This window comes from Corapipo altera, unplaced genomic scaffold, assembly GCF_003945725.1.
Source record: "Corapipo altera isolate COAL_440 unplaced genomic scaffold, ASM394572v1 1, whole genome shotgun sequence".
Classification (NCBI taxonomy): domain Eukaryota; kingdom Metazoa; phylum Chordata; class Aves; order Passeriformes; family Pipridae; genus Corapipo; species Corapipo altera.
Window position 1 is genome coordinate 18,202,340 of NW_020884873.1, and position 14,309 is coordinate 18,216,648.

Here is a 14,309-nt window from a genome sequence, read left to right on the forward strand (position 1 = left end):
TCTTTCTCTCATGTTTCATTTTAAACAGCTTCAGCTATTTAATATATAGAATTGTTCAGGCATAAATGTAAGAAATGTGCTATTTAAAAAGGTAACAGAAAGACAAGACAAATCAACTCACTGCAAAGCAAGATCATTGCCAGGAAATTTCCAGCAGCACACAGTATTTTTAGCATTTATAAAATTTAAAAAACAAAACACAAAACCTAAGCATCATTATTTTGAAAGTTTTTACTTTTCATCTAATCCACCAGCTTCTGCTGAATATTTTATTGCCATATTGCAATATATTTATAATTCATTTCATCATTTCTTCAAATTTGTTAAGGAAAGGAATTGTTATATCTGTAAACTCTTCTGTGAACACAAATGTTTCCTGTTCAGATTAGTAAAATCTAAAACTTTTTCTTTAAAAAATATTTATTTATAATTATTGCAATCTCTTAACAAATGATAAACAGATCTAATAAGCCATGCTGTCTATTCATTGCTCTTTCTGAAATGAATTCCTCAGCACTGGGAAGAGAAAAAGCATTTTTCTGTGGTTAAAGAAAGTCCAAATTGCATGTTTGAAATCTCTTCTAATAAAAAGAGCAAAGCAATAAGCGGATTATCTCTTTAAACATAGTATAGGAAGGTTGGAGGCCCCGGAGACATTTTCCACAGCCTCTATCTCTGATACATAGCAACATTATCTTCAACTAGAGAGGGTCCTATGACCCTGGAGCTCAATTTTAATTTGATCTTCTTCTTTAAAGAGGTTTCTACGATTCCTCTCAAGTTATGCTGCATATTCTTATTTTGGGTTGGTTTGTTTGGTTGTTATTTTGTTGTTGTTTTCTAATCTGAGATAAAACAGCCTCGGCTTTTTTGATCCGCTGGTTTGATCGTGTTACATGGATATTTAATGTAACCTCTTCCCTATCAGAACTAGAATATGCATCAGCACAAATGGTAGGCAAGTTCCAGCTGACAGAGGAGAGAAGAACTTGGATAGAAAATTCACTTCTAAGGCCTCACTTCTCCTCCCTCCAGTTATTTCAGAACTGGTCTCCCTGGCCAAATAACATATGGGGACAGGGTAAAGGAGCCTTATACCCTTGTACACCAGCCAGCTGAAACAAAGGCAAACCTATTGGTTCTGGTGGGCCAGAGGTACCATGCCTGCTCCCACAGAGGCTCAAAATCCCAAGCGATTGCCAAGAAGAGCAGGAAACTGAGGAACTCGGCTTGAACTTCTCTGGGCTGGAACCTGGCCCCAGACCTGCCTGGCTCATGTGGCCCCAGCAAGGGAGTTTCCTGAGGTTCCCACCTCCTTGTTCCTCTTTCTTGTTCTGGAATGGGCACTGTCACTGAGACATGTTGTCAGGCAGGGATATTTTCTCTGTTTTCCTTTTCTCCACCTTTATCTCTGTCAGTGCATCCAGTCCTCACCATAAACTGCTTATATTGCTGAAGAGGAAGCATTTACTTGGAGGCACTGATTTGAGTCGCCTGAGTATGGTCACAGCAGGCATCTGTGACTACTTGATGGGATTAGCAGATTATGAGAAAGCATGTTTCACTGTGGGGTTCCTGAGAAAGGAAAAATGGGCAGGTAGATGCTTGGATCTGGTTAAACTATGCATGTAGACCTGAAGGCCTCCTCGGGAAAGCCACAAGCACAGGATCAGGTGGACTGCTGCAGGTTAGGATCTGAACTTCAAGCCAGCAAGCAGAGAGATCTCTGGATTGTCCTGTCATTTGCAGAGGATCGAGAGTTAAGTATTTCGGCCAGGGCAGGTGAGACAAACCTTCACATATTGCCCATTCCCAAGATAAGTGCTTGAAAAAAGCAGTTTTTCTTTTGCATCAAACAGCTTTGCTGCAAAATAGCTTTGCTGCATCAGTGCAGACTGAGCCCCGAGGGATTTTAACAGATGCATTCTGTTGTTAATGAAGGGCAGTTTAGAAGGAGCCAGGGGTTCACAAGTCCCTCGTGCTTGTGCTCTGAAGTTACCGTAGATCTCTGCATGTATCTGCATCTCATCGGGGATGTAAGAGTAGCTCTGCCACACAGAAAGATGTCTGGTCCACACCGGGTCAGATATCTTTCCCTTTTAGATATTCTCATACAGTGTATCAGAGGATTCTTCTAGAGTTGCTTGCTTCTGAGGTGTCTGCAGAATGATGAAAAGGAGAAAAAAGAAATGGAGGAAAATCATTCAAAAGATGATGAATTAATTCTTAATAAGCAGGCACTGACGTTTGTTCTGTTAGAAATGGCTGTAAGTGATCTGCTGAAACAGAAGCCACTATAGTGAGAAATGTTGCTCCGCCAGAGACAAACGTGACTAATCCAGCCCAAGGGATAAAGATGCCTCCTTTACGAGTCACTCTTCCCCAAAAAAACTGTCAGACTGGGAGGGGAGGGAAAATTGGACTCAGTAAAAAAATAAATCACTTTGGATTCTGTGAAGGAGGAATTCCCTGACCTCCTCAATCCTGTTTCTTCAACAGTTGAGTCTATTCCTCACGACCGTTCCTCGTGTAGACAAGGCGCTGACAGACTGATATTTTAAGCGCTGTGTGGCACAGGCCTGCTGTAAGCAAGGTTACACAGCAAGCAGCTGAAATGCCACCGGCTGAACTGAGCTCTACCTACACTAGCATTTTCTCTGTTGCCACCACTAAAGGGAAACACAACAAAAGTGCAGAGAGGAGGCACCCCCAAAGCATGTGGGATTAACCCCTTGCTACCCAAACTGGCCAACGGTCCATGCAAATGCTCTTGTTTCACAGGGGTTCTCTGCCCCGCTTCCCTTTACAGCTCCCCCTCTATGTGCAGCATCCCACAGCAAAGGCTAGGCTGGACCCTCTGTAGCAGAGTCAGACACTGTTCAGTAATCTCAGCTCCCACTCACAGGCCAAACCCACTGACCCACAAGTCTCACTCTTAGGGAAAATACCCTAAAAGCCAGCTGGAGGACGAGTGTCCCAGGCAGTGACAGCCCACGATGACTCAGGGAAGCTGATCAAGGTGCTTGCAACCATAGTGGAAAGTGCAGTCAAATTCTCCTGTGCTGAGATCATAAGGCCCTGCCACTCACACTTCCCTTCCTTCAGACCAGCACAAGAACTGAGGACACTTGGTAACGTTTGAGAGCTCATCTCATCCCCTCTCCTTGCTTTCTTCTCCTCTCTTTCTCCCATCTCTGCTTTGACCTTTACCCCCCCTGGCCAAGACTACCAATGCCAGACCTGCTCACATAGAGATGCTCCTTTGCTCTTGCTTTGTTGCTTTGCTGCTGCTCTGTTTTACAGACCCTCTGTCCCTCCAAGCAGCAGCTGAATGGTGTGGGCCACACACAAACAACTCAGCACAGCTCAGACAGCTCCCTGGTAGGGAGAAACCTCATACATCCTGTATCTTGCCACCCAGACTGAATCATTTTGAAAGGGGTAGCTGGTAAAGGTATACAGAAGAATAAACAGGACCAGGAAGAGGGACCCTATCCAACTAATTAAAAATGCAGCAAGAACACAAACCCAGGGATTCTGTCTTTTCCAGGGCATCATGTAAGACAAGCCTATATAAAACAATCCTTCTTTCTCCTCAGTAATCAGGGACCTGCCACTGCTTTTGCTACCACCAACCACAGTGGTGCCACAGCAGTAACTGCAGGCGGCCAGTGGCCGTGGGACCAGACCACGTGGCAAGTGGCTCTGAAAACAGAGGAGGCCGCTTGATTTTAGACCACCTTTTCCTCAAAGGTGGGAGTTGTGAAAATGCCTCAGACACTGGAATGAGACGTGCTCATGAACCAGGGGGATGGTGAAACCAGGGGAATTATTCCCAATAAGACAGAAGTGGGAGGAAGCAGGAGACATCTTTCAGGAACATTTTCTAACATTAGAAGTGAATATATATTTTTTAAGCAGATAAGAGGTCTGGAGAAGAAAAGAAAAACAGAATTCTGAGGACAGGAAGGAAGTGTTCCCTGGTGTGCCTGATGTAAGTTTTGTCCATATGAAACAGCTGACACCTGCCAAAGGCAGGGTAGAAGGCTGTGTGGACTCCTGGTCTGCTTCATGTGGCCCCCACAACTGATTTGCACCTGCATATTCCTAGTTGCATCTATTTTCACAATGGGTGAATTTAGTACAAGCCCAAAACATAGGCACACTGCCTTTTCCTGAGCCCCAGAGCTGACAGAGATTGTATCAACCCAGCCTCTGCTCAGACCATCTTAGCTTCTGCTACCATGAAATGGCTCTCAGGTGCCTAATGCTGGTGAGAGGAAAGCTGCGTCCAGTGTCTGCTGCTGGTGCACAGATCCCTTTACCCCAGAGGGCTTCACAACTGTCTAAATAATCTGGAAGGGGCAATAGTGGGGACCAGCATCTGCCCAACTCTCCATGAATGTCCATCCTGTTCAGAGGGAGCAGTGATGCCAAACCCCTCAATGCCTTTCAGCATATGTCATACAGCAAAGCATCTGCTCAAAACTGTGAGTGCCAAAACTGGCCGGGCTGCAGGAGCAAGGGTTCTCCTGGAAGAGGGAAGATAGGCTACATGTGCAGCCCAGCTGGCGATTGCATGCCACATCCTGTTTTCCCCTTTTGGTGGGACTGGAGACACACTTACTGCCTGCCAGGTCATGGCAATTCTGTGGGATTTCTTTCCCCTTGTGCTCAGTGCATAGGGGAACTTTCCAAGAATAGGGCCCTAGCCCTTACCTTCCTTTGAGGATTTTTTTTGAGTGAAGGGTTCTTTGTATTGTTCTCGAGGACAGAATAGATATCAATTTGCCGCACATCCAGGCTCTGCACAGGGGAAAAAAGAAGAAAATAGGGATCAAATAAATTATTTAGGTTTAAGACTACTAATTATTCACTGGGCTGTTCCCCATCTCACGCCTGATACTTTTTAGAAACCCCTGCCATCTCCAAAATTTTGAAGTTCCTGACCTGAACTTGGGCAAACAGAAAATCCTTTCCCTCTGAAATCCCTACAGTGCAACTGCATCATCTTTTTTTTTTTTTCAGGCTCACAGAGACAGGCTTTGATGTTACCTACCCTGTGTAAGGCAGTGGAGAAGAATGGCAATGCCCCTGCCTCCCTCTGCTCCAAATTGTCACAGAATGGAGAATAAAGACCCCTCTGCCACACGGGATGATGATGTGCACCATGGGGACATGGCTAAAGGGCAGTGCTCTGCATCACTCAGGACTGTTTAGGTGCCTGACACCCACAAGCTCTTGTTCGTGGTTATTCTAGGCACACAAAGGTGAGAAAAGGGGAGAGGCTGGGGGTCCTGAAGCACAGGTGCTGTTGAAAATGGGAAACCCTGCATTGGACAAAATTCCTGTTTATTGTCTGGGTTTGTTTTTTTTTCCAAGCCAGAACTCTCCTTTCTTTTTAGAGTGAGCAAAGAATAGTAAAAAAACTCCATATGCTCCCAGGCCCTCAAACATAACCGTGGTCCCACACAGCTACACAGAGAAACACACACGCGCCCTACATGCATATGCACTCGCTGTCCCCCAGGTAATCATGTCACAGGAGATGCATGTCAGTTTGAGTGATATTCCAGATCTGCCTGAAGGATCAAACATAACAATCAGGAGGACTTTTCCATGTGTTTTTCAAGGATGACAGCAGGTTGCCAAGGTGGCTGTTTCTCTGGCAACAGGAAGATGGGAGGAGCTCCGGCTGCAAGAGGGGCAGATGGTATTAGTGGAGAGACTGCAAAGGGAGCGAGGCGCCCTGAAACACAGAGAGGAGGATGAGCAAAACACGGAGGCTTGATTCAGGGGCTGCTGATCACCTGAACCCTCGTCATTTCATCTGGAGTTGCAAACACTCAGCATCTTTCAGGATCATGGCCAGCAGAACAGTGGTTTGAACAGGACTAGATGATACAGGAGCAGCATTTTGGAGGAGGCCTTGGAATAAACAGGCACTCAGACGTGAGGGGGCCACAGTGAATGGAGCGCCACACGTCTCTGCCATTCCCATGCCTTCTCTCAGAACAGTCAAATTATTTCACCTCTCTGCTTCCTACTCCCAAAACCCTACTTGCCCACACAGAGATTTCGCATGTGCCCATGTGCACACAGAAAATCCAATTTCCCCATCCTCATTTTCAGTTCTCTTTGTGATGCTCACAGTGAGGATCTTGTCCTGCGTGCTCCACTTCCAGCAGCCTGGCTCTGTGTCCCCTTGGCAGGACAGGCAGCCTCTGTCACTGCTCCAGTCTGAAGCCACTTGCAAGCAAAAAGGATCCCTTTGGTATTTAACCTCCAAAAAAGACTCCCTGTCTCCACAAGCGTTCTTCCCATGAAGGCTGTTGACACTGCTAGTCCTTTGCTGGCCAGTTGGAAAGTTGGTGTCTCCAACTGCCATTTGCAGTTAATTACTTTTACTTGGTCACTGACCACCTGCTACTGTCACAGTGGAGGCACACAGGCTACTTTCCTCCCTGCTGACAGATTCCTTCCCATCCCCAAGCAGCCTCCTGTCTTCCTCACACCTGGAAAAGCTCCTGTGCTCTGGAATCTGACTGCACCTGCACCACAGGAGTTCTGTTTGCTGCTCAAAAAAGCTTGTTTGAAGTGTAAAGCAGATGAAGCAAGGCCCTCAGATTGTTATTTCCAAGCTGCTCGTTAACTAGGCAGCTAAGCTGGAAGTCAGAGGATATACAGGTTTGGGTCTAGGCAGTGCACTGAGGTAGAGCAGCTCCGGGGTTGCAGGATGACAGAGAGGTCAAGGAACACCTGGTAGTATAGAGAGAACAAAGTGGTTTCCCAGCTGCCCCCTCATGACCAGGGCATACACCCACCCCCAGGGACCACAAAGTAAACAGTGGCACCTGAAAAGCCACTGAAAATGCCTGGGGAAGGCATTTGCTCCCAGGGCTGTTCAGCAGCAGAGCTTTGCAGAAGGCGTGGTAGGACCCTTCCCACACCAGAGATGAGCCTTGCTGCCACGTAGGATAACAGAGAGTGCTTAATGAGCTGCACCAGCCAGTTCTGAGACCTTACTTTGATGTCCAGTGCTGCCTGCTCTTGCTTCTGCTCCCAGCTCCAGGCCTGCAAGGACACTGTGGTTCCTTGACCTGACTTTTTTTCAGACTCCGACCTGTTGCTTCCCCAGAGATAGCACAGCTGGCACGTGATGGCCTCCTGTCCAGTCCCCTAATCTCTGACCTCTTTATCTTATCACTGGGAGTTACTTCTCACTTGTCCTTCCTTTTTCCTTGCCTTAGTTTACCCCAGTGCTGACCACAGATTTCTTCCCTCCCCATGAATTAAGAACCGAGTTGAACACCCAGTTTAACACCAACAGATTTTCACAACACACCTAGTTTCAAATGCAGTTTGCAGGTCTGAGTTTACACTATGCTGAGTTCCCACAAAATTTAGCAGAGGGCCACCAGAGTCATCTTTCAAAGGAAATCAGGTTTGTCGACTTTCTATTTCCCTCACCTCTCCTGAGGGCCCATCTAACACAGGTTTCCACCCCAGGGTTCTTGCCCTCTAGACCCCATTACACCTCACAGGGCTGTGCTCCCCCCTCCTCACCTCGCAGCCCTTCTTTCACCATGTGTCTGCTGCGGGGAGTTGCCGCTTCGTGCCTGAACGAGTCGCCCCCCAGCAGCTGCTCCACAATACAGGACCCTCCAAGTGGGCGGGCTCATATTCCCCAGCGCACAGGAGATGGTCCCAGGCTGCTTGCAGCCCTGCCAAAGAGCCACCTGCCCTGCACACCGGGCTGGCCAGGAGCCCTGCACAGCTGGTGTGTGGTTAACAGCCCAGGGGAAGGCTGGCTGGGCCAGGTCCATAGGGCTCCTGAAGCACTGGGGCCCAGCCAGCTCCTGGGATTGCCTGTGCCTAAGGCTGGCTCTGCTGGCTTGCTATATTAGCCCTAGTGAAGCCTGAACAGAACAACATGATGAAACATGTAATTAAGATGGAGCTAAGGATGCATGACGAGGCCGACTGAGCGAGAAATGGATTTGATTTTTTTTTTTTGTCTCCTTGCAGAAATCATCCACTTCAGCAGGAAACTACCCATTCGGATTTTTATAAGCCCAAATTAAAAAGAAATTACTTGATACAAATGAAAAGGTTTATGACCTGCAACCTCCTTTACCCAAAGCATTGCTTTTTGCCCAGAACAAACGTATCACATACAATACATAGTGCTCTCTTTTAAACAACTACTCCAAAAATTAAAAGGCCACAAAATGGTGCCCCTTCCTCCCCCCACAAAGTGAGAGGGAGAAGGGGCAGGCCTACCCTCTTGTTTGTATCTGCCTCCGATCAGGTCTCGTGCTTCCTTGGCAGAGCTTTGCTCCTCTCTGTAGTACATCCTCCAGGGCTTCACTTTGTTTAGTTTAAATGATTAATGCAGAAGAGCTTACAGGTTTTCCTTGGAGAGACTTTTCTAGTCCTTACAGACCTCACAGACAAAAAGGTTTCCTAATATCCAGGTAACATACTTCTCTACTCACTTTCATTTTATTTCTCCTTTTTCGTCCCACAGATCACAAGGAAAAAAACCAAACCCTTCGCTTCTTAGTGGAGCAGCCCTCCCATGGCAGTAAAAGGCAAAAAAGGAATCCATTTTAAATGGAGCTGGATGGGTTGTAAATGGGATTAGGAGTCATGGTTACTTGAGATAGCTGAGGTCTAGGCCTGGCATTTCAGGGGAGCCACTTCAATTCTATTACTTATGGCGCTGCAGCTACTGAGCTCGAGGAGTGGGAACAGTTGGCATTCCCCAGTTTGTGAAATGGAAAAGGATGCAATGAAAAGGAAAATGCTTCAAAAAAGAGACTCCCTTTATTTTCTTCCTGCCCTATTCTCCCTGCTAGCTAGTCAGCCTGCTCAGGATTGCAATGGTCTGTGACCCTGGCATCAGTGTAGGTACCATAGCAGGAACTCTGAACAGCTGGGGTTGTTTAGGGAATATGTCTCTCTGCCCCTTTCCTGAGCCATCATTCTCCAGCTGGGAAGGGCATGTCCTTGAGACACTCTGCAGTACAAAGAGGGGCTGAAATGCCCTCTTTCTTCTTGACTTGTGGAGACTCTTCTACCTCTTCTACCAGGAACCCTCTGTGGCCCCACGCTTGCTGTAGAGGAAAGGGTGCTGCCCAGCAGGGCATGGGGCAAGGCTTGGGCACTGGGGAGACCATGACTGGGACCAGGATGGAGACACACAACATGCACAGTCTTGAGAGGAGCCGAGCAGGGCAAGGTCACCAATACCAGGCTGGTATGCAGGTATTGCTCACGTTTCACATCATGATACTGGCATTGTTTTTACCATGGCAGGGAAAGGAATAGTTGTACCATGATGCAGACAGAAGGGATGAAGGGTGATTCTGGTACTCACATCATAGACAGGAGGTGGTGGTGGTGGGCTGGCTGAAGGGAGCTGAGTTTCCACCTTCTGTCTCAGGATATTTAGCTGGCTCCTTCTAGGGCACAACACCTGCTCGGGACAAGACATCAAATGACACATTTGGAGAAAACACAATCTCCCCAAAGTTGAAATGAACACCAATGTCATATCAAAGCCAGCTGCTTGCACAATTCCTGAATGCTTCCACAGCAAACAGTGCTGGCAGTGTCTGCACAACACATGCTGGTCACTTTCCTCACCACAAGGTAACATGTAGGAGTCCTGTGACTTACACTGGAGCAGTAGAAAGGAGAACTGGGCTCTGTGTGTACATATAAAGCACTTTCACCACTGAAACTTTGCTGGGCGAAGGGTGTAAGTATTTTACAGCACAGAACAATGCTGTAGGACAAGGAATAAAGTAGGGCCATCTTCATAGTGCACAGGGGAATTCCAGAGAGGCAAAATGCAATGACTTTTGTCAGGACTTGGCCGGGAAGCTTCTGCTAATACGCAGGGTCTAGAGAAGAGCACCAGACAAGCATTAGTGATGACATATAGTCAGTGATACACTAATGTGCAAGTCCAGCATGGGGTTGAAGGAAGAAGGTGCCTTCCTCTGAAATGTTTCTTGCATCAGATGAGTTCTCCTTGAACGTGTTCCATTCACACACAGAGAAGCTCAGCAAGCAAGGGAGGAGGCAGAAAAGGAAGAAGGCTTCGCTTTGTTCTAATTCAGAAAGAAGTGGGATGATTATATTCACATCACATGAAAACTATGAACCGCTTTCCAGTCCATTAGTAACTAAGGAGGATGCTAAATAGCTTTTCTTAAAGATAAACATTTTTAAACCAGCAGGTCTGAGCAAGCTGTGGTGAGAAAAATGGGCTGTGTTCTGCAGGAGGGCAAATATAATGACTGCACGATCTCTTCAGGCCCCAAGGACAGCCCATGAGTCTAAGACTTGCAGGCCCACCTCAAAACCTAGAGATGCCAATTGGCGAGTCCTGACACTGCCCTCCCCTCCTCATCCCCACGGAGACGCTGTCTAGGCAAACAGAGATGGGGGCCTGTCTCCAGCCGACTCGCTCTGCCTCTTACATTCCTTCCCCTGTATCAGGCTGCCCGCAAGGCAAGTCTCACGAGATTAGCAGGTCTGCCAACTGCTGCCATTCTGCTTTCAACCTCATGATCTCTGACTGTGTGTGCTGAAGCCTGATGCTCCTTGGAGTCGAAGGACTGTACAAGCAGTACAGCCTCCACATAAAAATGCATGCAGAGAGCCTGCTGTTGTGGTGGCAGAGAGCAGCCTGAAGAAGTAAATATGGGGCATACTCTACCTAGAAAACAGCAATCCCCAAGCTCCACTTTAAAAGACATCAGGTATTTTTAAGCCAGCCTTGAGATCTCTGGAAGAATGCAGAGGATGCAATTTGAATACCTGAGGGTGGCAGTACTAGAAGCTGAAGGTTTTTTCCAAACAACAGATTCAAGTATCATGACTCCAGACGCTTTTCCTCAGGGCCCCTGTCTCATCCAGATCTTTTGCCCTGCTTTTGGCTTTTCTTCTCCTTCTCTCTAAATCCTTTCTTCCCCACACCTGGTTTCCCCTTTGCCCTCAGTTACTCATCCCAGCTTCCACTTCCTTACCCAGCTTATCCCAGCCTGGTCTGCTAACCCAAGGGGCCCTGTCAGTCCAGTCTTAACACCCTCCTCCAAGAACCAGTGCTTCTTTGCTCCAGATTCCAGTCCCAGTTTCCGCCCTCAGGCTCATTCTTCCAGCTTCACAGAATCATTGCTGTTGAAAGGTGCCTCTGGAGATTGTCTAGTCTAAACTTCCTCTGCTCAAAGCAGAGTCATCTAAAGCTTGTTGCTCTTCAGGCCCTTGTCCCTCTCTTTTTCTCCCCAGTTAGTTGTAATTTCCACACATGCTTCCTTGGGATCCTTGTCCTGACCTTTCCCTCTCTCTCTGCCTCTTAATGTTTCTCTGCCAAACTCATGCCCAAAGCTTTGGTCCCCAGCCCCTCCACACTGCAGATTTTTTTCTTCTACGGTGCACAAGCTCAGGAATGCAGCTGCAGAATTCCTGAACCAGAGTAACCTCCATCTTGAAAAGAGGATTAGAAACAGGGAAAGTCATGCCCTCCTCCTGCCATCAGGGTTGCAACAGATTTGCTTGGGTGCACAGGACATTACCTGTCTGACTGGCAGGTAAGGCCCCCTCACAGGGGTTTTAGACAACTGAACTGTTAAACTGATGAGAGCCACAACTGAGTATGCACAAACTGCAGTTTTCCAAAATTCCATCACAAAGCTACATCTCCTTGAATGTTCTCAGGGCCAGCACACTGCTAGTGTGACTTGCTGCCCTGTGTCAAACCCTTGTTCTAAAGCAGAGCATGCTGGAGTCAAAACAATTACCAGAATTTCTTTAATTATTGACTCTTTTTGTCTTTCCTGTAATATTTTTTTTCTCAGAAAAACTGAACTTAAGAAAATAAACCAAGGCAGACACCCAGCATGGAAAATCTCAAGACAGGGATTTCCAATCCAGCCAAGTTAGAAGCAAATGGAATTAATTCCTAGAATGGGTCATATCAGGTATTGGGTTTTATTTGGTTATAACTTGCCTTTCTTTTCCACAGAAGCAGAGCTGTTGCGATGATGCTCAACACAGCAAGAAGAACAGTAAGGGTAACAAGGATTTCCCACCCAGAAGAGGTATCTATGTACCCTGTACCTGTAAGAAAGAAGGAAAAAGGTTCACAGTGTGAATGGAAGTTACAATCCTGCTGTGTTTTTAGCCCTGGAAAAAGCCTTGAGAGAACTAAAATACAGGACTGCAGAGTATGGTGGCAGAGATGCACGCAACCTTCAAAACCCACTCCAATTGAACAGAAAGCAGGGTGAAGCTGCAGAATCACACAGAAGAGGCAGGTTATAAGCAGCTCCATGTCATATAGTGCATTAGATGGAGGTGATACAACTATGAGAGCCAAGAAATGTGGCAGATAGAGGCTGGCAAAGGTCTTGTGATAGGAGCAGAAAGACAAATGGTGGAAAGCACATAGGCCACACAAACTAGGAGGGTGGGTACTGTAGGCATCCTCTGACCAGCGTAGCAAAGCTATTTCATTGCAGCTCTTGCATTTACACTAACAAGTTCTTCATATCCAGCATTCAGAAATGCAAATCCAGCCAGTCAGCAGCATGCCCGTCCTTATCACTTTTCTTTAACATTCCTCTTATGTTGCATAAAGCTTTCCCTTGCTTTCTGGTCTGCCCATTAACAGACCAACCAAACCCTTGCATCACATGGAAAACGGGGAGGGATGTTAGTCAGTCCCTAACCTGTTTGTGAGCCCCTGGCAGTGAGCACTGAACCTGTACATCTCATTACAGCAAGCGCCCTAAGGACTGACCTTATCAGCTGCCCCTGCCATAGTGCTGAAGGCCAAACCGCACTATCTCTTCAACATTGGCGCTTAAAAGCACCATCTGACCCAGTGCCAAGGCTCCCTGGATAGATCCTGACTCCCAGGAGGCTGTGGCAGGGCAGATAAAATTTACTGCATCTTCACGTTCCCCATCGGGAACAGTAGCACGGGTCACCTGTGCAAGGCGCATTCAACCCCAATGGCAGTAAGTACTGGGCATGAATCATTATTCCCACCTGATTTCATAGCATGTTTGGGCAGATGAAAAGAAGAGCAAAGACCATATTTTCACAGCCAGATCCAGCTGATTTTTAACCTCCTGCCCTTCCTTCTGCTTGTTCACTTACCTCTAGCAAGGACAAACACTCCCTTTCCCACTTTCTGGATGTCATTCCATTTGACCTCGCAGTAGTATGTGCCAGTAGAAGAGGTCTTTTCAAGCAGCACAATTCTGCGGTCGTAAGATATGGCAGCAGTCTTATTCTCTTCTCCAGAAGGAATGGGTAAGTTTTCTGACCTATTATAGATGGATGTCTTCTGGCCCAGTGAATTAATCCAGTAATAGCAGATTGAAAATTTGGTGTATTTTGGCATGTAAGGAAAGATGACTTTACAGGGGATGGACATTTCTTCCTTGAGCAGCGCAACCTGGATTGGAGGTTTCTGCTGTACATCAACATTTTCCCCTGTAAGGGTAATAAGTGTTAGCAGTTACCTAACATCGCTTTCAGTCAGAAGACGGTTGTCCCAAAGACAGGATCACATGGAAAGCAACCATATGCCAAGAAGCACACCCAGAGCACACAGTGTTGGCCCTTGTCAGAAACGGAGTGATTCAGAGCATGTGCCCTGTGTGATCTGCCACATCTCTTAGGTAATTGCTGTCTGATTTCTGATAGCCTGCTGCATTCACAGGCTTCCCCTTTTCTCTTGTGAGCTCCTCTGTACAACACCAGCACACAGAGAGACAGGAAATGAAGCAGGAAGTGAACTGATTTTGCAGTGGTGTGAGACTGTATTTATAGTGGGTGAGTAGAAATCGATTTTCCAAGACAAATGCTAGCTAGACATCTCCTGGAACTCTTGAGTTACAAGCTTCTACCTGGGCATCTACGTGTGGCCACGTGATGACTCTGTGGCAGTGAAGGTGTTGTACATCAGCAGGTGTTATCAGTGGCACTGTGTATTTCTGAAAAATAAGTGGGGAAGGAAATTGCATATTCCGTACAGGGGCCAGCACCGGGGCCATGAGAAATAAGCCACAGTTTAATCACTCCAAAGTTTTGCTGCTGTAAAAGGGCAGCAAAGTACAAGCCTTGATGCCAGATATGGGAACTATCTGCAGAGGACTGCAGATCTTAAGTATCTATATGTGACAGTATCTTAAGCAGAGAGATGGAAGATCACACCCTTCATGTGCTTCCTCCTAACACATACAGGGCAGTTTAAAGTGATTTATCACTGCAATTCAGTAGACAAT

The 14,309-nt window shown here is 46.9% G+C and overlaps 1 protein-coding gene across 4 annotated transcripts in view; it reads right to left on the minus strand.

The window, feature by feature from the left end:
- Positions 1-219: 219 nt before the first annotated feature.
- NFAM1 (NFAT activating protein with ITAM motif 1) overlaps positions 220-14,309 on the minus strand; it is a 54,511-nt gene continuing 40,421 nt past the window's right edge. For 3 of the 4 annotated variants that reach the window (XM_027664446.1, XM_027664455.1, XM_027664438.1), the window contains 5 exons: positions 13,177-13,515; positions 12,023-12,132; positions 9,383-9,481; positions 4,720-4,806; positions 220-2,159 (listed from right to left, as the gene is read on the minus strand). In XM_027664446.1, the coding sequence (XP_027520247.1) occupies positions 2,100-2,159; positions 4,720-4,806; positions 9,383-9,481; positions 12,023-12,132; positions 13,177-13,515 (695 nt within the window). In that variant the 3' untranslated portion in view covers positions 220-2,099. The remainder of the gene's footprint in view (positions 2,160-4,719; positions 4,807-9,382; positions 9,482-12,022; positions 12,133-13,176; positions 13,516-14,309) is intronic. The other variant, XM_027664429.1, reaches the window with a different exon arrangement.